The sequence below is a fragment of the Myodes glareolus genome, chromosome 4, assembly GCF_982192425.1.
Source record: "Myodes glareolus chromosome 4, mMyoGla1.1, whole genome shotgun sequence".
In the NCBI taxonomy this organism is placed as follows: domain Eukaryota; kingdom Metazoa; phylum Chordata; class Mammalia; order Rodentia; family Cricetidae; genus Myodes; species Myodes glareolus.
In genome coordinates, this window is record NC_142029.1 from 34,857,673 (window position 1) to 34,879,930 (window position 22,258).

A 22,258-nucleotide genomic window follows, 5' to 3' on the forward strand; every position below is an offset into this window, starting at 1 on the left:
TCTAAGTATATTTATGCATATCTGTAGTTCTGAAAATGAGCATATATCTTAACCGATATTAGCTATCAGACTTAAACATTACATGCCAGTGTTTTGATGGGTTTCATTAAAATCTGAGACAGTTTTCCCCAAGTTTAAACAGATCCTGTAGATGGCTGACTAGTTCAATTATACATCAGAAAGAGTATTATGAAGTTAGAAGGTCACAATACATCTTCAGTTTGATTTCCCAAATCGTCATTGTTATACAAAAGATATAGTAACTGCAGCTTGATGAAGAAATGTATTTTTGTCAAAATAACACCATTTTAAAATAATGAATTGGATAATTCAATCAATTAATATCTTGTGTTTGAAATTACAAAAGCAGTTTTAATGGGTTCCAAAATAAAATTGGGAGTGACATCAGAAAGGTGACAGAATGTGAGCCAGAGAGGTTTTATTAGGAATAATACCAAAGAGACAAAAATTTCACACATACATTACTGCCAGTCAAAAATTTCTTTTGGGTTTTGATTAGCATTTCATTTCTATCTTGGTCCATAATACCTTGATAATAGTGATAAAAAGTCTAGAGATCACATTTCCTGGTTTCTTATAGTTTTGTTTTTAAGTTACCATGACTGAAAGAATTGTTTTCTCTTGAAACTAAGTAAAAGCTGACATTTAAAGAAGCAGAGTTATGCATACAACCTTGGTTCTATAAATACAATAACATTCTTCCTTTTTTAATTTTTCAAGCTTTTGTGGGATGTTTAATTTTTGCATTAAATTACTGTTTCTAACCCCTTACATTTTTTCCTATATATAGTTCCATTCATTTTTATTCCTGTTATTTTTCAATGTCTTTGTTTTTAGAAGTTTTTATATGATTTTATATATGTTGCATATGTTCATATATGTTGTATATATTCACACACGTTTATGGACCTTCTCCTTTTACCTCTAATGACTTGACTTGTACATGCTACAGTTGTATTTTCATATTGAAGAAATCGCAAAATGATGAATAGAAATACATCCACATGTTTATTGTTTAAATCACATTTAAAAAATATTATTGTGTGTCTTCATATGTGTGTATATGTTTGCACACATGCATACTACAGCTTACATATGGAGGTCAGAGTACAAGTTTGTGCTTTTATCTCTGTGTGAATTTCAGGCTATCAACTTCAGTCCTCAGACTTGGCAGCAAGCTCTTTTACCCAAAGAGCCATATAGTGGCCTTGAGGTTTGTCTTGTTAAATTAATAAATAATTTCATATGATTTTAAATTATTCATTTGTGGTTTATAATCTTCTATATGTGAGAAGTTATAATTGCTTAGTACTCTTATGCTTTTCTATAACTAAACAAATAGAGAAGAAATCACACTTTTAAACCTGTTTTCAAATCTCCATTTAAACTATAGCTACAGGCTGCTTTTTTCCACTGGTTGTCTACAAATGCATAGACATAAGTGGAGACCCTTGCTAATATTCTGAGGTAATAAATTATGGAAATATTGCCCATTGAGAGTTAGGTGCCTTTACAGGATGTTATTTTTTTGGTTACAGAGTCATTTTTATTAGGTTGCCAAAGATTGGCTTCAAACTAACCTGGGTACGTGGATTTTCTGAAGAAAGACTTTTCAAATCTCAGCTTTGTTAAATCAACCTTTCCTTCTTTGAAGGTGCCTGAGAAATAGAATTGTCTTTGGATCATTCTAGGGGAATGCAGGCTCATATAGATAGCTACATTATTGCCAATGATAATGGTTTACATATTTCTGATTATTTTGGGTGAAAAGGGAAATTAATATTTGATAATAAAAAAGAATGTGGAGAGTTTAACATTACCATAAAATGCACCATGCACATAATTCAGATGAGATAAAAATAACAGATTTTTTTTGAAAGTTGATCTCTAATGTCCTCTTAAGAAGCCCAATTTAATTCCAAAAGAAAATCGATTTTTAGGTCCAGATTTTTTACATATATATAGTGATGACATTTGATTTGCCTATTATAGTTGTTCTCTATAAGGATGCATGTTATGAAAATGGATATTCAATGATCTGGGAAGACTTTACATATACAAAGATTACTCAAATTGGACTCCATTGGGAGGAGGGAGATAAATTCAGAGACAGGTAGGTAGCAAGGTGGGGGTTATTATGGGATAACTAGAGGCATGTTAATATGACCAAATACATTGACTGACATTTTTAAAGAATTAATAACATATTATTTTTAAGATTGTCTCATCTAGTGCTGTGGGAGAATGCTCTTGTACATTTTAAAGATTTACCACCCATACTGATTGGCCAGTAGCCAGAAAGGAAGTATAGGTGGGGCAAGCAGACTAGGAGAATTCTGGGAAGAGGAAAGGCAGAAATGTGGTCACCAATCAGATGCAGAGGAAGCAAGTTGAGAATGCCTCACTGATAAAAGGTACCAAGCCACTTGGCTAAACATATACAAGAATTATGGGTGAATTTATGTTGTAAAAGCTAGTTAGTAATAAACCTGATATATAGGCCAAGCAGGTTGTAATTAATATAAGCCTCTGTGTGTTTCTTTGGGACTGAATAACTGTGGGACCAAAAGGGACAGAAACTTCTGTCTACATCCAGCCCTAATAGGACAAGAGGTGCCTAGACTCACTGCAACTGGATACACCATGGCTGGCTGATGTCCATCCAGATACATGGGCAGCCTGTGTCTGAAGAGAAACGGCGGAGGAGGAGTGGATGCAGAAGGGGGGCAGTGGAGGGTGTAGAGGAAGAACTTGGAAGATGGGAGGAAGCAGAAACAGATCAGGATGCAAAAATAAGAAAATAAATAACAACAATAAAGAAGAAATGAAATGAGTGGAACATACACACATCTGCCTAAGATGGATGGTGTTTTGTAGAGAAAATATGAATACTTAAATGGCAGATACTCAAGAATCTTATATATTACCATGAAGGGAATTGACTACAAAAAGCTGCCAATTATTGCTAATAGAAAACACATATGCTATTCACATGCTCATCCTTACACTAAGCATTGCAGAGAAATATCACCAGTATAAGACTTCCATTTAATTTTATGTGTAAGTGAAAATGTGGGTCACGTAATTCATGTATGTTCTACATGAAAGTGATTCATTTTATTTTTCAACCAAAGCTCAATAGCTGATGATATGTTTAATTTCATTTTAAAAAAAAGACTAGGGTGAGAGTCAGGCATATTAGGAAATTAAACCCAAGTCATCTAAACTTTTCCAGTTCTATTTAACTAATAGTGTAGCTTCATATGTGAAAAGTAGATAGGAAACCTCCTTGGAAAACGAAATCAACATGCAAATTTCGCCTAATGTTTCTTTTTTGTTTCTTTATGAAAGAACATTTGCTGCCAAAGGTTCTGCTGCCAAATACGGGCATGGGCAGTCTCTTGACCCGCCCATGCTGGCTAGCACATCTTTCGTGTTTCAGTACTGTCAGACACTGTTCTGCACACTAAGTGGATATACCGTAGATTCTTTTAAGGACATTGTTGCTCACTTCTAAAAAGTAACGTTTTAAAATCTTCGTTTATTGTTACTTATTAATCATTTTTTGACTCTCACATGTTCCATGTATGAGAGGAATACACCACAGCCCTTGCCCCAGCGCAGCACGCAGAGCCTTTGCCATGTGCTGTAGTAAGTTATGGGCAGAGAGCTTTGTTTGTATGGTTCTTTACATCTACAGAAAAACTATAAAAATGTTGGTTAATGTGTTGGCTAAATGAAAGGATGATTTTACTTTTCTAAATTTTAGGAATGACTTAAATGACCAACACCTTCATATTTTTTTTTTAAAAATAAACAAATTAATTGTTAATATGTCGATTCTGGACAGGTAAGCAAAGAAGGACTAGCAGATATATTTTAAAATAGAGATTTATAAAGTGTTATTAGGTTATAGATTAATATAATAATGAAATTACTATACTTCTATCTGAAGAGTTCCCAAGTAGATGTTAAACAGAATATCGGTTGCTGAAGGATAGAGTTGGAGAAGTTAACTTATTGTTGGTATTAGTAAACACTGGGAAAGGAATTTTCATGGGTGTCTTGCATGCTAACATGTTTAGGAAGTAAGGTCTCTCTTAGGCTGATCTTTTCAATAATGTTGGTCTAACAGATGGTATTGGAAAAATATAGATAATTCTCACTACATAGCATGGAATTTTGAGGCTCTTCAAGTGAGTTTCCAGGAAGGAAGCCTACTTCCTGTGCAGACATACACTTGTGCTCTCCAGTGTCTTATTCATCTTTCAGCTTTAAAATGTATAAAAGCCCTCTTTTGGCGATCTTTAGTCTCTCCCAAGCAACCTCCCTATATATTGAATTTCTAGGAAGCTTTATAAATATGCAGACAAAGCCTCATAACATAATTGACATAAATTTACAAGTATTTAGAATTCAAGGGCTTAAATTAATGTCATTCATTGTCTCCCCTCAAGAGCTTACTGAACTTTAGATGACCCATCACGCGTTATATTTTGCCTTTTATCTTACTGCTTCTACTAGACCTGTTCATTTATAACTTCTTATTGTTTAATACAAGGTCTGTGTGCAATGAGGATATGTTGATGACATTAGGGAATTGCTTCTGTCATTGGCTTAATTAGAGTTGACTAGAAATAGTGAAATTAGATTCAAGAGGAAAGTAAAAGCATGTCCAGTAAGAAGGTTCTCTGATTTGATTGAAATGGTCATTATTTTTGCTTTTCTTCATCGGCTGGTGAATAATGACACCCAAATCACACCGATGCAAAGAATAACACCCAGCTTTTTAATTGTACATGCAGATAATTGTCACCTTCAAAACACCATGTTCCTTCGTTGAGTAAACAGTCCCTTTAATAAAGCAGCACTCTTTGTCCATGTATGCTGGAGATAATCCATGGAGAAAAGGCAGTGGAAACAATGATAATGAGATCACATTTACAGTTGCCTGGTTTTGATTTTGTTCTGGTCTCATTTCTTCCATTTGAGGAAGAGAGTTCATAAAAAGAAGGGAGTGTCTCCTCTTACTCCATCCGTTCATGCCATCCCTCTTACTTCTTCATCAAATTATAACCAGTCCATCATTAGGCATGATTTCAGTGTTGTCATCCAGAACAACTGAACTGGAGGATCCCCTGCTACCCTCTCAGCCCCCACACCTTCCCAAGATAATCCCGTGCCTCACAACCAGAGAACAAGATGCAGAAATGAAAATTCTCTCCCCCCCTTGATTTTTTTTTGTTAATGAATTGTAGTTTCCCAAAACTTGTCAAAAATGATCTGGTAGAATTGTGTCAGGGATTATCTGGATTCTTACAGGAAATTAACACAGAACACTAACCAAGCCAGTCACAACTTTGTATGCAAAAAAGACAGTGAAGTTCTTTCCTTCTCTCTCTCTCTCTCTAACACACACACACACACACACACACACACACACACACACACACACATACACACACACTGGGACCTGCATCAAAAAGAGTCACTTTAACTGCTTGGATAGTCCCAATGGTGTAAAGTGGCATTTATATCCTGGGCTAACCAAAGATGTTTAATTAAATCTAAGGCCTGCTCAATAGGAGGAAACTTATTCATGCTACTGTAAACCTAACCAAGAACTACTGACTGAAGAGGTCATGGACCCTAAAGGAGAACCTGCTCTGGTCACTTTCCCAAAACACTCTAAACTCTAACTACATTCTCAGTTCTTATACTCATAGCCACAGGTAGTACATCCCACATATAAGATGTAGATAGGCAGTACAGCCCTCAGAAAAGATGCTTACTTTTGCAGAATGCAGAGACCAATACATAGATCCATGTCTAATCAAAAGGCAGAAAGCAAGTGACCTTCGTGCCCAACCCCCAAATGGGATATCTCTAACACAACCCCTACCTTTAAAGCTCAAATGACATTTAAGAAGGAGCATTAAAATTGTTAAAGACTCAATATTAGATGAATACTATGCTCTACTGTGTTCTGGACATGACAAGGATATTGCATCCTTGAAATCTCAACATTATGATCATCTATACAAGACCTGCAATAACTACACCAGTCAACATGTCAACATGGGTGGAACAAAATTTCACAAGGCTATAGGCAATCAGTGGATGCTGAGGGAGAATCAGTTTTCCTCACAGAAGAGCCCCTTATTCAGAACAGTCAGCTGTAGACACTTGTACAGGTGGGCAACACTAATTGGGCTGTGTGTATATATGCACATTTGTAGCTATGTATGTATAATAAACATAATTACAACAGAAGAGGTCATGATTCAAGAGGAAGTGGGGAGTAGAAGGAGTTTAACAGAGGAGAAGAAGGGGTAAAAATGATCTAATTGCAGTTTACTCATATATGAAATTCTCAAATAATTTTTAAAAAGTCATCTCTTCCTTGAATATATATGATATCCCAAGGACAGAATAAACCATATAAATTGGTCAATTTGAGTGCATTGTATTTTACAAAAAGCAAAACAAACCACAAAAAACCCTCAAAACTTAGTGCAGGTCCTAAGTGTCTAAGTTGAGTTCATCTACTCATTTGAAAACAGGATGAGTTATCCACACCCAGTTCAGAAATACCAAATTATGATGCTTGTATTGTTTGAAAGATGTAGCTTCTATCTCATTTAAACTTTATACAAACTTTGTAAAGCCTAATTCTTTTTTCTTATTTAATGTGAACCTTATAATTAAGCATAATTTGTTCTTCTAATATGTTTATCAATACATATTCTTATTAATTATTATCTAGTTATCAAATATGATAATTAACAATCTAATACACCTTCTATACTAAGTCCATAGACCCAGAAACTAGAGAATCCAAATCATTCTGTGTCTCAGCTGCGGAGGGATAGTAGGGCAGGCAAGGCTTTTTGGGTCCTATTTGGAGAGCGAATGTCATTAAGCTGCATTTGTTGACATCTATGATGTGTGAGGAAAAGGAGCAAGGGGCACCCTCTCCTTCCTCCCCTAGTTGTCTATGCACAAAAGACCAATCCCCATTCGAATTCAGGGAATAGTAGTCGCTTCTAGCTTGACCCTTTGTGATTGAAATCGTTTAATACAAAAATCTATGTTTAAAGCAATACACTAGGTAACTGTACAATGTTCTGGCTTTGTTATAATGTTTCTATACATAGATATAATATATTTGAATTGGAGTCTCTTCATATATTCTTTATCCTTTTTTATTCCCCTTTCTCTACTTCCATATTTCTCATAGTATCATTTTACCACCCCCCCAAGTAAAGTCAGGAGGAAAAATGATGTTTGTCTTTGTGAAACTGACTTATTTGGCATAGCACAATGGCAGGCATTTCCATCTATTTCCCTGAAAATAGCATTATTTTTCTTTATGGATGGATAAAATATAGAGATTATATTTTCTTTTTCCACATATTGGTAGATGGGCACCTAGAATGGTTTCCTGACTGGCTGTTCTAAGTACTGCCAGCAACAGTATGCCTGACCATGTGGGTATTTATAATGTGAGTTGGCATTGATTCATTTGAGTATGTATTCAGGAGTGGTTTAGAATCAGACCATATGGTAGTTATATGTTTAGCCTTTTAGTAAACCACTGTACTGTTTCCATAGTGTCTGGACTAACTTACCACCAAATAGTTGGTAAATGTTTCTTATTTTCCTGCATCCATGCCCAAAATTGTTTTTACCTTGACAGCCATTCGGACTTGGGTAAGATGGAACTGCGGTGCAGTTTTAATTAGAGTTTTCCTTGTGGTTAAAGTTGTTAAGATTGTTGGGCAGTTTTTTCTTATATTTATTGAGCATTTGTGCTTCTGACTTTGAGAAGTGTTAAGTTCTTTTGCCATATATTGACTAATTTATTTGCTCTTTTGGTGTTTTTTACACTCTTTCCTCCAGACACTCTGGTTTACTTTGAATTCTTTAGTGTAGATATTAATGTCTATGACTAGTTTGCAGTGATTTTTGATGATCTATAACAATTAAATTGAGTGTTTCAAAAATTGACTTTTGGAATTTCAATCAATACATATCAAGAAGTTATAATAAATGAATTATTTCAATGTTGCAAATAGTATACATGACATATCATGATTATATCCTATTGATTTCTTCCTGTTTTAACCTTGTGGAGCAAGAATTTATTTAGCAGAGTATAATTATTTAACCCTAATAATAAACTAGTTTATCAGTTACTCTTCTGCTGCTATGATGAAACATGATGGTCAAGGAAACCACTGAAAGGAAGAATTTTCAGGCTCACGGTTCCAGTGGAGGAAGAGTCCATCATGATTGGAAGCCTAGCAGCAAGAAGCAGGCATGGAGTCAAGAACAGGAAACTGAGGGCTCGTATCCTCAATGACAAGCCGGAAACAGACCAAACTGAACATACATTCACAGAACCTGTCCTCAGTGACATGCTTTCTCCAGCAAAGGTCACATCTAAACTTTCTTAAATGTCACCACCAACTGGGAACAAATTTTCAAATACCCGAGCCAGTGGGGAACATTCCCACTTAAATTATGACTTTTCACTCCCTGACCACCACGGTCATGGCTGTATCATAATTCAAGTGCATTTAGTCCATGCCTAAAGTCCCCACTTTTGAAATATAACACTGTTAAAGAATCCAAAGTTTCTTCTGAGACTCAAGGCAATGTCTTCATTATAATCCCCAATTAAAATAAAGAACACATTAAACTCTTCAAACATAAGATGACACAGAAAGGAAGAATGGGGTCATGGTTACAAAATACTGGATCAAAGCAAGACCAAAACCTAGCAAGTCTTGTAGCTCCATGTCTGGTGTCTAATAGCTTGGACGGTCTGCTCCTCAGGCTTGGCTGTCTGCAATATACATGTCTCCTGGGATAGGTCCTCTCCTGTTTGCAGTTGTTCTTGGGAGACAGGCCATGGTTCTGAAATCTCCAACATTGTGGGGTCTTCATTGCAACTCAGGTTTTCCTTCCACAACTTCATGCGGTGGCCTCTCAAAGCATACGCCACTCTGAAGACCTCCATGAAGGGACTCCCCTGCCAGGTGCCATCTGGCCTCAGTGGCTCTCTGAGACCACAGAGGTAGAATCCAAGACCTCTTTAGTTCTTTCATCCTTTGTGTCTCCAAAGCCCAAACCATGTGCACAACACTGCCAAGTTAGGCTGCCAGCTCGGGTTGGGCCCTGGCCCCTTGAATCACATTAGCAGCAACGCTTTCTGTTCAGTTGCTCTCAGAAAAGGCCCCGGGCTTTCTGACACCAGTTGGAAGCTTAGCTGGGTGAGGTCTTTCCCTTTACTATGGTGCAGAGTGGGACTCTCTCTGCAGGCTAAACGCCTTCACAGCTACAGCCTCTCTTCCAGCACATGCCTTGGCTGTAATCTTTAGCTTCCTTGTGCTTTTCCTCTCCAAACTGTATGTTTTGTATTTCTTTCTGCCCCACTTGTTCTTATTTCATTGTAGACCTGCATAAACATTACCAGTATCAGTCATGATTTGGGCTCAATGTTATAGCATCTTAAAATTTCCTCTGACAAAAACTTAGCCCATTACTTTTTAATTTACCTCAGTTAAACTCTTAGTGCACAGGCAAAAGGCAGCCAGATTCTTTGCCAAAATATCACACAAATGGCCTCTAGCCCAGTTGCCGTTAAAAGGCTTTGCTTCCCTCTGAAGCCTCATGAGCCAGGCCTCTACAATTTGCTTCATGTGCAGCACCGTCTTCTAGGCTCCTACTAGATTAGTGCTTTAATCTCTACATTCAGCATTTACCCACTTGTCTAGTCCCAACTCCCAAAATTCCTCCAACACCACAACAAAACCAAAGGGCAGGTTCTTCACAGCAACAGCCCACTCTCTGGTACCAACTACTACATTAGTTACCTTTTCCATTGCTGCAACAAAACACCATCACCAAGGTATATTGCAGAGTTTAGATGGTTAATATTCCACCAGGATGCACAACAGCAAGCAGCAGGAATGGGGTCAGGACCTGAGACAAAGAGAGAAAATTGAATTTAGAGCAAGACAATGAATCCCTAAAGCCAGCCTTTGGTAGAAGCTTCCTCCGGCAAGGTTACATCTCCAAACCTCCCAAAGTAGCACAACCAGCTGGGGACCAAGTGTTTCCATGACCAAGTCTATGAGGGATATTCTTAGTCCAGCCTCTATAAATAGAGTGGCAATCCAAGTAATCTCTTTTTCTGGCACTCATGCCTTGCGTTTCAGGAAGTATCCCAGTTATCTGGACTCCCCGAATATGTGAAAATAGTGGAAGTTGGACCCAGGGATGGATTGCAGAATGAAAAGGTAGGTTTGTATTAGTTTTACATAGTGTATTCCTTAAAGTTTTAATCATATGCAGATTTTATATTTTAAACAATATTTGTGTGTAGTTACAATTTGAATGTTTAAGGCATATTGTATTTTATTTCAATTAGGAAGTAATACTTTATGCTTCAATAGGTCTTATACAATTTACTTATACAATATGTTTTATGGCTTTTTTTAGGTTATAGTTCCTACGGATATAAAAATTGAATTCATCAATCAACTTTCCCAAACTGGCTTGTCTGTAATAGAAGTTACCAGTTTTGTGTCCTCCAAATGGGTACCACAGGTATTCTAATTCATAGTTGCATAATTTAACATGTTTAAGTTTAGTGAGCACTGTGATATATATATACATATATATACATACATATATATGTATAAAATCAGATGTATCTGACATAATTTCCATGTATTATAAATTATTAGTTTATTTCTGATAGCATTTGAAAAGCCTTGATATATGAATTGAATCTTAACACTCTCTAAGAATTAATACAGTATTAATCTAGTTTTAAAAATAACCTCCAATCATATGCTAATACTATGTAAACATGATCCAAAAGAATAAATACAGGTCAAAGTTCTTAAACAGCAGGTTTGGGGCCTGCCTTGGACTTACTATTTATGACTGACATTTCGAGTAACCTGAGCATCTTCAGGTGTGGTAGAACTCACACTAGCAGATGGAGGACGAGAGGAGATTCTTCTCTTGTTTCTTTTATCACTCATATTTGCTGATGTGTAAAGTGGGAGATGCACACAAGAAGAGAGACGCCATTTACATTCTGCTTGATTAGAGTTTTTGAAGCATAACTAGTAATCAGTGACCAGTATAGTTTCATCCTTCATAACCCAGTGGTATCATTACGACACTCCAACCCCTAACATACTTCATATCATTGAATACTTCATATTCATGTTACACTTCAACCCCTGTACTTCATATCATTGGTACTTTTGATCCCACTCCATAGTCTCCATTATTCTCTATTCTTTTTATTCAGCCGATTTCATATCATCCTATTTTCCTTATCTGTGAACACCTTGTCTTGCCTGCTAAAGTTTGGTTCCCTTGACACTCTGCTTTTCATGTTCTTCCATGCCTAAACTCTCTCCCCTCACTGTGCTTCTTTTTACCAGCAATTGTTTCATTGAGGAAGGTTTATCTGTCTGATAAGCTTCAGTTGAATATGAAATTGTCATCTCAGACTCATTGTATTCAAATGCAGGCTCGCCATTATCACACACTGCTTTGTATATAACAAGATTCTGGGTTCCCCTCAGAATCTTCTGCTTGATTCTCCAAGGGTTGCTTTGTATATGAAATCAATTACTGTCCTGTTTAATGACGGCTAGAGTAATGGAGTACCAATGTGGTTCATAGACATCTAGTCTAGAGTCCGGGAAACCTGAGTTCAAGATATTAACACTTACATTGTCTTTGAAGTCTTGCTTTCCAGTTTTCACATCTCCATCTTTACATTGCATCTTCATCTGGTAGACGGAAGAGGAAGGAAGGAAACCATTTCCTGTCTCCTCTTACAAGAGCATTGTCCCATTGTTGGGGCTCTGTCTTGATGATGTAGGGACTGTTCAGAGTACTCCATTCCAAACACGATCTTGTCGGTACTAATACAAGGAAATTTGGAGGGAGGTGGTGCAAGCATTCAGTCCACAGTAAAACAAAAATAAAACCAAAACAAAAGCCCATAAAATGTTTCTGGGGTTGGCAAGATGACTAAGTGGGTAATGGAACTTTGCATCAAGTCTGACAACCTCAGTTCAACCCCCAGAACCCACATAGTTAAAGAACAGAACTAATTCTTGCACTTTATAACATACCCACACCTACACATGTGTATACACATGTGCACACACACACACACAACAAACCCACATACAAATAACTATGCAATACACTAATATCTACTATATTCTATATTTATTTTCCATTTCATTTCCACAGACATATTAGCAACCCACAAAACCACAGATTGTACATTCCTTTACATGGAATACATGAGTGTTGTTTCTTCCTTTCTTACACATCTTACTTAAAGTGACCAAAATAGGCTTCTAGGAATATCAGCTCTAACAAACACATTCTAACTCCTAAAAATTCCACTCTCACTGAAAGAAGCTGGAAAATTCACGTTCAAGTCTTTGTATCTGGGACCCCAGTTTTCCTGTCCATCATAAGCTCCATTGATGCAGCTTGCTTTGCTGAAACCCCTGCTAATCTGAACCGATCCTCGTTCTTATTTTCCTGGCTTCCAGACACAGGTCCTTTTCTGCATGGCACTTTACACAGACATTTGCTTAGCTATCCCTCAGTGTCTGTATTTTCTTCCAGCGCTAACAGGACGATGTGAGATAACGAAAACAATGAATCCCGTCAGTTGCAACGTATTTGATGGGAAAGAAAACACCGTGTAATCAGCAATAACTCACTCTTTACTGAGTTGCTCTCATTCCCTATCAGATAATGATTTTTATTCATCTCAATATTGCTGTTTATAATCATAAACTCTTTATATACTTATAAATTTCTGATTATTTGCTATTCATACTGTGTCTTGAAGATAATGTCCGTGTCTTTTCTGTTCACCATCCTCGGTGCTTGGGCCATAGTTAGTAGATACACAGCAAGTTACTGTGAAATGAATAATGAACAGGTCTGCTTGAAAGAACTATAACGTATAATTTCAATTATCTGCGTAGGCAACTGACCCAGCCTTTTATCTATATGTCTGCTATTATATAATTAAATATACAGCTGTCTTCCTTAGAAAGCATCACTTGATAGAAACACATTTCCTTGGTTATTTTGTGAAACAATTGTGCTTCACTAGTTGTCATTCATTTTAAGGGGTGCAAGAAAGTTTCATCATCTTTAAGATTAAAGTTGCTCTGTTTGCAGCCCATTCTGTGCTCTTTCACATATTTGATTATAGCTGGAGAGAGATAGGACACACTGGCATAGTTATAAAATTAGCTCTAAATCTTGTTAATATTAATAATAAATTTTAACCAAAATTTCACTTCGGATACTAAGTTTTGCTCTTTTCAAGATTCTTTAATTTTCCAGTGATTTAAAAAGGTGCCTCCAAAATATTTTCTCATATGATAATGTTGATGGCTTCATGCTACTACTATTATATGATAATAGAAATTATTTAATAGACTATCCTTTAGACCCACCTATGATGGTCATGGAGACATCTGAAAGAATAAAGATAGAACAATTCCTAAAAGGTTTTACTTATTCTCTTATAGTTAATGACAAGAAAATATAGACAAAAGAAAAAGAAATACAGTCTTTTTATAAGTAGGAACAGGATTGTGCTCCTGGCCTTGCTTAAATAAATATACATGATGAAAATATAAATTGATGGATTTTATCCTGCATTTGGTCCTGAGTTGAATTTGTGAAAATTAATGAGTCCATTTCAGCTCAAAGTAATATTAAACAAGTGGCTGAACTGTCTCACATAGCTCCCGAGAACATCTGTGTTGAGAACAGATGGTTCTAGATTTGTGCCATTTATCCAGAGTGTGCCATGCATTTGAGTAAGTGATTTAACCTCTCTGAACCTTGGAAATTCTAGCACAGATGCTTGCAGCACAGGATGGTTGTGGGTAACCACAGAAGGTCAGTCACATCAATGGTGCTTGTGTATGCATGATGGCAGGGCCTACCTCCAGACTAATGTTCAATAGTATGTTCTATAGTGACTCGATCAATATGTGTTCACTTTTAGCCTCATCTGGTTACATGCATCTAAAGAAGAAAGTGATTTATATAAATCATATAGCCACAAAAGAGCAGTGTGCCCGAATCAAAGACAAATATCACAAATTTCGTCTTTCAAAGTCACCTAGCCTTGCCTTACATTACACACAACACAGCAAATGTGTCTCTAAAGCCAGTCTTTTGGGTAACCCATGTTTTTGTAGTTTGACCATCTTTGCGTGGCTATTTTAGATTTCCCTGACATTTCATTCAAAAACTTTTCTTTTTAAATTATCTTTTAAAAGAACATCATATAGTAGAAACTGTCAAAAGAATGCCTGAGATTGGCATACAGTAAATTTTGGTATAGCAACTTGTTATATGTTGTCTGGAGTGATTTCTGGTTCCAAAGACAATGTCTGTGGCTCCTTTTGGTATTCTGTGAGTTCTATGCTTCCCTGGAGTCAGTTCTGTCTCAGATGTAGGTCATGGGAATAAGTTCTCCAGTTTATGTTTAGATTGCTGCTTCTTCACTTACTTCTTTTTTTAGCATTTTAAAGTTTTTTTTTTTCAGTTTCCCTCCTACTGTTTTGTTTGGCAGAAGCTGCTAACTCAAATAGCTTAAAGAAAAGTTCCACGGTAGCAGGGTGCCATATAAAACAGGATCCTGCACCTATAATTTAAATGATCACAGATGATAAAAAGCCTGCCATTAAGAAATTCATGTTCTTTATAGCTTATCTGGAAAAAGATTTCCTTAGAGTGACATGCAATATAAGAAGTTTTGAAATTAGTCCAGGTAGCCCCTCAGTTAGATGGAACACACACTAGCATGAGAAAGAAAACACATTAAAAACAGATTTCCTGCATGTGTCTCTTAACAGTAAGCTATTTAAATTATTGTGACTATCATAATTTTGAAAGTGATCTAAATTTTTGTGTTAGTCATTAAGTTTTTCCTTTGATTTGTAAATACTTTTATCTACATAATTAAAATGAATGTTATTTTGAAAATAAGAATAAATTAGGTGTGCAACACTGTATATATATATATATATATTATTAAATAGATTGGTTAAAAATATTATTTGTTCCTGATGAAGCTTCAACCTATTGGAATAAATGGGAAAAAGTTTTCCCAGAAGGAAAAGAAGTGTGTTTTTCTTATGTTTTCTTTTTTTGTTTTTTTTATTGATTTTCTTGAGCTATACATTTTCTCTGCTCCCCTTCATTCCTCTCCCCTTCCCATTCAACCCTCTACCATGGTCCCCATGCTCCCAATTAACTCTTAATAAGATTAGAAAATATTATGCGTAGAAAAATGTAGCATTTTTTTGCAAGTCACTCTAACATTTAAAAGTCGGATCAAGGTACACATTAACCAGATCTCTGTAGCCTTTTTCCATATGTTCATTCTATTGTGGAGGACAATTCAGTCTTTATTGAAATGCAGGTATATTTACTGGATTGGCATACCAGGTTTAAATGTGCATTTATGAAATATAGGAGACCACATCTTCTGTATCTGTTCTGCCTTGGCCTTTGTGGTTTTGTTCTTCTTATGGAGTGTAGATGGTAGAAAGAAAATAATTTTGTAGAGATAAGAGAGAGGGTGGAAGAGGAGGGGAGGGGAAGGGGGCAGAATGCCTCCACATTGCTGGTTTCTGAGACATAGTCATGTTTCCAGGCAACAGAAACATCTTTGGATGATTCCCGTGAGAGAATGTTCACTCTACTTATGGTCTATTATATACTGGGCCCTGTCATTTCCACAAAGGGAATCCTGGCCAAATTAACCAAGACCATGCTTCCTAGTTCCTGGTGTTACCCTCTTTATCCTTTTTTCCAGGAATCCATGGTTATACCCAGAAGTCCCTGGTGTTACCTCAAAGCATAGTCTGACAACCTACAGGGTAGAAATGTTTAGTTTTATGTTTCCAAAAAGGACAACTACATGGATTACAAACTTCTATGCTTAGCATTGTGCTGTTAGAGACTGACGTGGAAGTCAAAGCCACATGGTGACATATAACCCTCCAATATTATCATACTCTGTACGTATTATACAAGTTTCTGTAATAGAGATAGATCCATTTAATGGCTTCAGCCAGCTTTAGCAAGCAGGCATCTCAATCTTCAAGAATATTCACTGAGATAGTCATATTTTATTTTCCCCTCTTAACTGGCATCCCAGGTATCAACATTAATCATATTTCCTCAAATAATTGCTACAAAAAGATCCAATTGTACATGTTCTTTAGAGGCATAGACTAAATGACTATATTGTTTTATTTCTCAGCTTACATGAGCGTATTGGGTTTTTTTTAAACTTGTCAAATACATAGGTGTAGTCAATGTTTACCTGTGGGTAGGAGTAAAGATGCTAATTGATATGATGCAAATGATATTACATGACTCTTGAGACTAAATGTGAGAAATTGTGCTAGGAGAATTCTGGTGATGTTAGCACCCATTTCCTGGTGTTCTAGAAAACCTTTACCTGCAAAGGCGCAATGCAGGCTCTTCAAGAAAATTGAAAACAGTAGATGGTTTTTGCCCTCTCACTCGTGTTTCTAGTATTTAATGGACAAGTTACAGATCCTGTAGATTGCTTTAATGGATACAATATGTTTTCTTTCACTGAATGTGTACGCTGTGGCATGTATTTTGTGTGTGCAAATGTGTCTGCATGCTTGTACTCAAACACTTGTAATTATCACCTCTCCCCGATAGCTGAATCAGACAGGTTTTCACAGTGTACATGAGACATTTTCCACAAATTCAGTGACTTAAAATAACAATAAGTTTTGCTTATGTCTTTTAATCATAAACCATTCAGCTAAAATTGCACTAAGCCTTCCAGAGACTTTTTAGGGACTAGTAGTGTGGTAGAATAGATGGTGATTAGAGCGAAACTTGAGGGCACAAGGGGCTTAGGGAGTTGGGACTGGCTGGGTGTTACTGATTTTCTAAGAGTTTTCAGAATTCTCTACGAGGTCATCCACAGTGGTGCTTTTAGACATCTAAGATGATGCTTAACACTTCACAAGTAATATGCATTGTATAGCTAAGCTTGTAATCTATATAGCATTGCTCTGGCATAACCTGCCAGTAGAGACAATTACGAAGCCCAACAAGTTTCAAAAAAGGAAGAAAGACACCACTATTTATTTTAATTGAAGTATGGCTTTCTGGAAGATAGGTGACAAAGGGATTGTCATTGGATTTCTCACTTTTCAAGTGTCACAGATTTATTTTCAAAACTGATCTAGAAATAATTAACTATTTTCTTTTTCATGGTAGTGATTAAAAGGTAAATGCAATCAACAGAGGAACAAAGCCTGCAATCTAAAACCCCTAAATTTAAAAGAAAGTGGATGTTAGCCCTAGCATGATAAGTCCTGGGCTGTTCATACTCTCCTCACTCTAGCACATTTCCTTTATTAAATTGTTTGTCTTAAAAACAACTGAATGTATATGTGAATAAAATCTGTTGGCACGATGACAGGTTGCCAAATGAGGAGGAAACCTGCCTCCACAGCCCATCTCTTGTTCATTTTTACCTGCTTAGGTTAAGGCAGACACAGGGGAGAAGCTGATGAAGGCACATCATAGGCATGGCCTTCTTAACCACATCCATTGGGCAAGAATTCGACATTTCCCAACACATAGATTAAATAGTAATTTCTTCTCTAAGATGTACCTTAATTATTGTGTCAAAGGAAAAGCAAAGCAGACATGATTCCAGCAATGTTATTGTTGAGCTCTTTAAATGTTTAAGCATAGGTATAATCCAATTTTATTTTAGTTTTTTTCTTCCTGTACTCTAAAATTTATTCTACCCAGAAATTTATGTATTCTGATTTTCAATAATATAATTAATTAACTTGATTAGTTACCTTTCCATTAACAAATTAGATTTCCTTTGTCTTTGAATGTATAAAAGTAATCAAGATGAAATGCTATAATAAAACATGGCACCTCATCTTATATTTAGTTTTTTGAGCTTGTTGTCTTTATCAAAATTTTTGTTTCCCCATGAAACATAGAGATAAAATTTCAAAAACATTTTAGTTTCCTTAAAGACACTTCTGTATCTAATTGGATACATTTCAAATTCGTTTAAATTCTTTCACAGTTTCATAAATGTATTCAATGAATGTTATTTTCTCTCAGAAATATTTGATTTTGAATTTTTACATTGCCTATTTGGAATTACTCTGGCAGCTTTGTTGATTTATCTCCTTTGGAGAGTCTACAGACTGAGCCTCCTACATGCAGAGGGCTGTAGGAGACACAAGACCCAGAAGAAATAACTTGGGGACTTCTGGTGTACCATAGTAATTTAATAATAATTGAGATAATTGTGTTGAAAACCTTTTAGAATAACAGAATAATGGATTTGAGCTCTTTTGTTGTTCAAATTTGACATGAAAAAGACTATAGATTATATGTATATATTCTTTGAAATACAAATATGTTGAAGCAAATTCATGTCAATTATGCTCCAGCATTGACACTACTAATCTTAGATTGATGCAACTATTTCTGGAATGAGTGCGAGCTGGTACAGACTCTTTGAACATCAGTATGGCAATTTCTCAGAAAATTAGGAAACAGCTTATCTCAAGATCCAGCAATATCACTTTTGGGTATATACCCAATCATACCACAAGGACATGTGCTCAACTTAGTTCATAGCCGCATTGTTTGTCATAGCCAGAACCTGGAAACAGCCTAAATACCCCTCAAGTGAAGACTGGATAAGGAAAATGTGGTACATTTACACAGTAGAGTACTATACAGTGGAAAAAATAATGACATCTTGAAATTTGTGGGCAAATAGATGGATCTATAAAACATTATATTGAGTGAGGTAACCCAGACCCAGAAAGACAAATATTTGTACTCTCTCATAAGTGACTTTTAGACATAAAACAAAGAAAAACCAGCCTACAATTCGCAATCCCAAAGAACGTAGACAACAAAGAGGATCCTAAGAGAGAAAATCCTGGATCTAATCTACATGGGAAATAGAAAAAGACAATATCTCCTGAGTAAATTGGGAGTATGGGAATCATGGGAGAGGATAAAAGGTAAGTGGGGAGGAAGGGAGGAGAGCAGAGAAAAATATATAGCTCAATAAAAACAATAAAAAAGAAAGAATGGTGTTAACCAGGAATCTGAACACACACACACACACACACACACACACACACACACCCCTTCCCCATATCCTCCAGGCTTCCTGCACTTTGGCGATACCATTATGTCTGTTGTTTAACTTGTGCTTTCTGATGAAGTAGAGAATCTGAGACCTGATTTTTACTCATATCTGGTATGCTGTGGCAAGGCATTTTCATTTCTCTATGTGTTGGATCCTTTCCACTTATTCATTCTCCCATTTAGTGCTTTCACTTTTTTTCTGTATAAAAAACTATATAGAGCTCTTTGTTAGACTCAGAAGTGAATAACAGTGTAGGCATAACACTGCAATTATAATGTTAAAGTGGATGGGGGATACAGTTGCTGGGAAAATGAAAACACACAAAGGGATTTTAAAGGCAGGTGAGCATGAATGAGTTATAATCTGGTAGAACTGCCTAGCTAGCATATGCTGAGCAGGTTGCCATTCAGCAACCTGGCACCTTCAGATGATCCGCTTTCACTGTTTACTAAAGCAGAAACCTCCAGCATCCATATCATAACCAAGCCTCAGTCTTACAAGTGACAGCAATGCTTTCTATGGTTATGAGACCTTACTTTTGTCGTAACCTTTTCTTTTGATAATGTCTGATCAGCAGTGAGTCGGTAACCCAGGCTTATCCTCTCTGCTGCAGCTCTCCAGTTTGTAGGTTTAAAGTGTTAAGAATGCAAAACTCTACTAACAAAACACACTGATAGCAATTTACCCCCCCCCCACTTTAAAAATACCTCATGCTTCCATGCAAGGGAAATAACAATGGCTACAATGTTATTAACATATAAAAGGCATAGTACATAGTACATAATAATGACAGGCAACACAATTGTACAAGCACAGAAAGAAAACTATACTGGGAAGTTTGGAACTTCTTGCTCCTACTTCAGAATGATGTTGGGAACATGTTATTTTTAATATGGGAAGAGCAGGCAGGTGGTCCAAAGGCATTGACCCTAATAAAGAATAACTAATGTATAATTGCTATGTTTATCTTCCTGAACTGGGAAATGTTATTGAATAAAAAATGACTTTCATTTCTTCCCTCTTAGACATTAATGTTACAGCTTTTAGCCCACAAATCCATTCCTGTAGGTGGTGTTTGTCTTGTAATATAAAAATGAATATTTGTAGATGTCAGTGGATTATGATTAGAATCTCTTCGTTTTCACAAGGGAAGAGGAGGGGTGGTTGTCTTGGAAGCTTCTGAGACACATCAACATTCCACTCAATAGACGGCACTACAAAGGTCCTTTGCATACAAAAGCTAAGTTGAACAAGGAAGGACAGGAAATTATACACCAGACCAAATTAGTTTTAAGGCTTCTGGACTTGAGTTTTGTGAGATTGGTGTCAGATCGTTTTAGCTTTGGCAGTCAAGCAGGGTATTGGGTAGAAAAAAAAAAGGATGTTCAATTTTCCAGAGATTTCCTGTGTTTGTTATTGTAAGGCTATGATTTATTAAGAGTGTCTTACTTCTTCAAGCAGACCAAGGTTTCCCCTGTGCTACTGAGGCTAAGATAGATGAGGTTTGTGCTAGGCGTCTATGAATGGGACGTGGTTATAGGATCCAGGCTACAGTGCTATTCATAGCTGCCTCAGCACTTTCACCCAGGATTGTCAGGAAGCACTCGAGTCTCATTTTTTTCTCATTACCAAGTTTCCAAATGTTACCTTTAAGAAGAATTACTATTCATATTGAGTTTTGAGTTATAGGGTCTGAAACCCCATCATTTATGTTTTTCCACTAATCGATGGCATGTGTTGAAGAAACTGCGTATTCTCTTATCTGCCCCTTTTCCCCACTTACTATATCCCTGCATACAGAAAGTAGCCCTGGCAGCCTTGGCCAGAGGAGACGCTAAACGAAAATTTCCAGCGTTACTATTTTATTTCAATAAGATCTGAATACTGATCTGTCCTGATGGTAGACAAAAGCAAATACTTCAAGATACTGGTCAGCAGGGAGAAAGGACAGCTATATGTCCTTATGTATAGGTCTGTTTCTGGAAAAAATTAAGATAGTATGTTAAAAGAATTAATAACTAGATATACATAGAAATGCTATGAACATACCAGGAATAAATAACACCCACTGGTAAGGAGCTTCCTTCCTGAGGATATGATACTGGAGGACCCTCTTTCATAAAAATAATTATGATACCAGATTTTATTTAGGTATGGCAACAAAATGTTAGTTTCTAATGATAAAAGTTAACTCATATTACAGAAATGTAAACTTTATAAATATGACACATATCTGTAAATTAAGTATGATAATAATTTTAAAAACTGAGATGAATGTGAGAGATCATTCTGTAAAATATTTCCTTCAGTGTTTGTGCATTAATTGCCTTTTTGTGTGACAATGCTTTTTAATACTTTCTTAGTGAAAGAAGGTGATATGCCGATTTTTGGAGAAGAATTAACATCAAACCTAGCTATAGATGGTGCATACTACAATATTGTACTGTCTGGATAGATGAGGGTACTGGTATTTTGCCACAATGATATAATTGTTTTGGGGTATGAGTCCCACTCCTTAGACCTTGCATGTTGCAATACAGCTCTGCCTATCACAGCTTTGTACTAATTGGTACAATAGTGACACGAATGTTTTGGGGATAATCAACTGCTCCTGGTTGGTTATGAGGTCTGCTTATTAGGGAGATATTTATGCCTCTGGCATTCAAGGCATAGTTAAAAACAGATGGTTGGTCACAGGACCTATTTGGTAATTTGCTCCCAATGTCTTGCCAAATGCACATGCAGGAAAGTCACCCTCTAAATATTTACTTTTATACCCATGGACTAGTGCACCTTTCAGCCTTGGCCTTGGAAGCTTCTTTCAGCAATGGGCACCTGTCCAAGTAGGAACCCTTAACTGGATGAAATGCTGAGGGTAAGAGTAAGGGACTGCTAAGTGCTTGGCCCGAAGAAGACTGTTGCCAGCCCTCTGGGGCTGGGGGCATA

At 36.5% G+C, this 22,258-nt stretch overlaps 1 protein-coding gene across 2 annotated transcripts in view; it reads left to right on the forward strand.

Annotated features, from left to right (window-relative positions):
- Positions 1-22,258, forward strand: part of Hmgcll1 (3-hydroxy-3-methylglutaryl-CoA lyase like 1) — a 124,330-nt gene that overhangs the window by 27,939 nt on the left and 74,133 nt on the right. For both annotated transcript variants that reach the window (XM_085689399.2, XM_048424054.3), the window contains exons 2-3: positions 10,248-10,328; positions 10,531-10,638. In XM_085689399.2, coding sequence (XP_085545525.2) covers positions 10,248-10,328; positions 10,531-10,638 — 189 coding nt within the window. The remainder of the gene's footprint in view (positions 1-10,247; positions 10,329-10,530; positions 10,639-22,258) is intronic.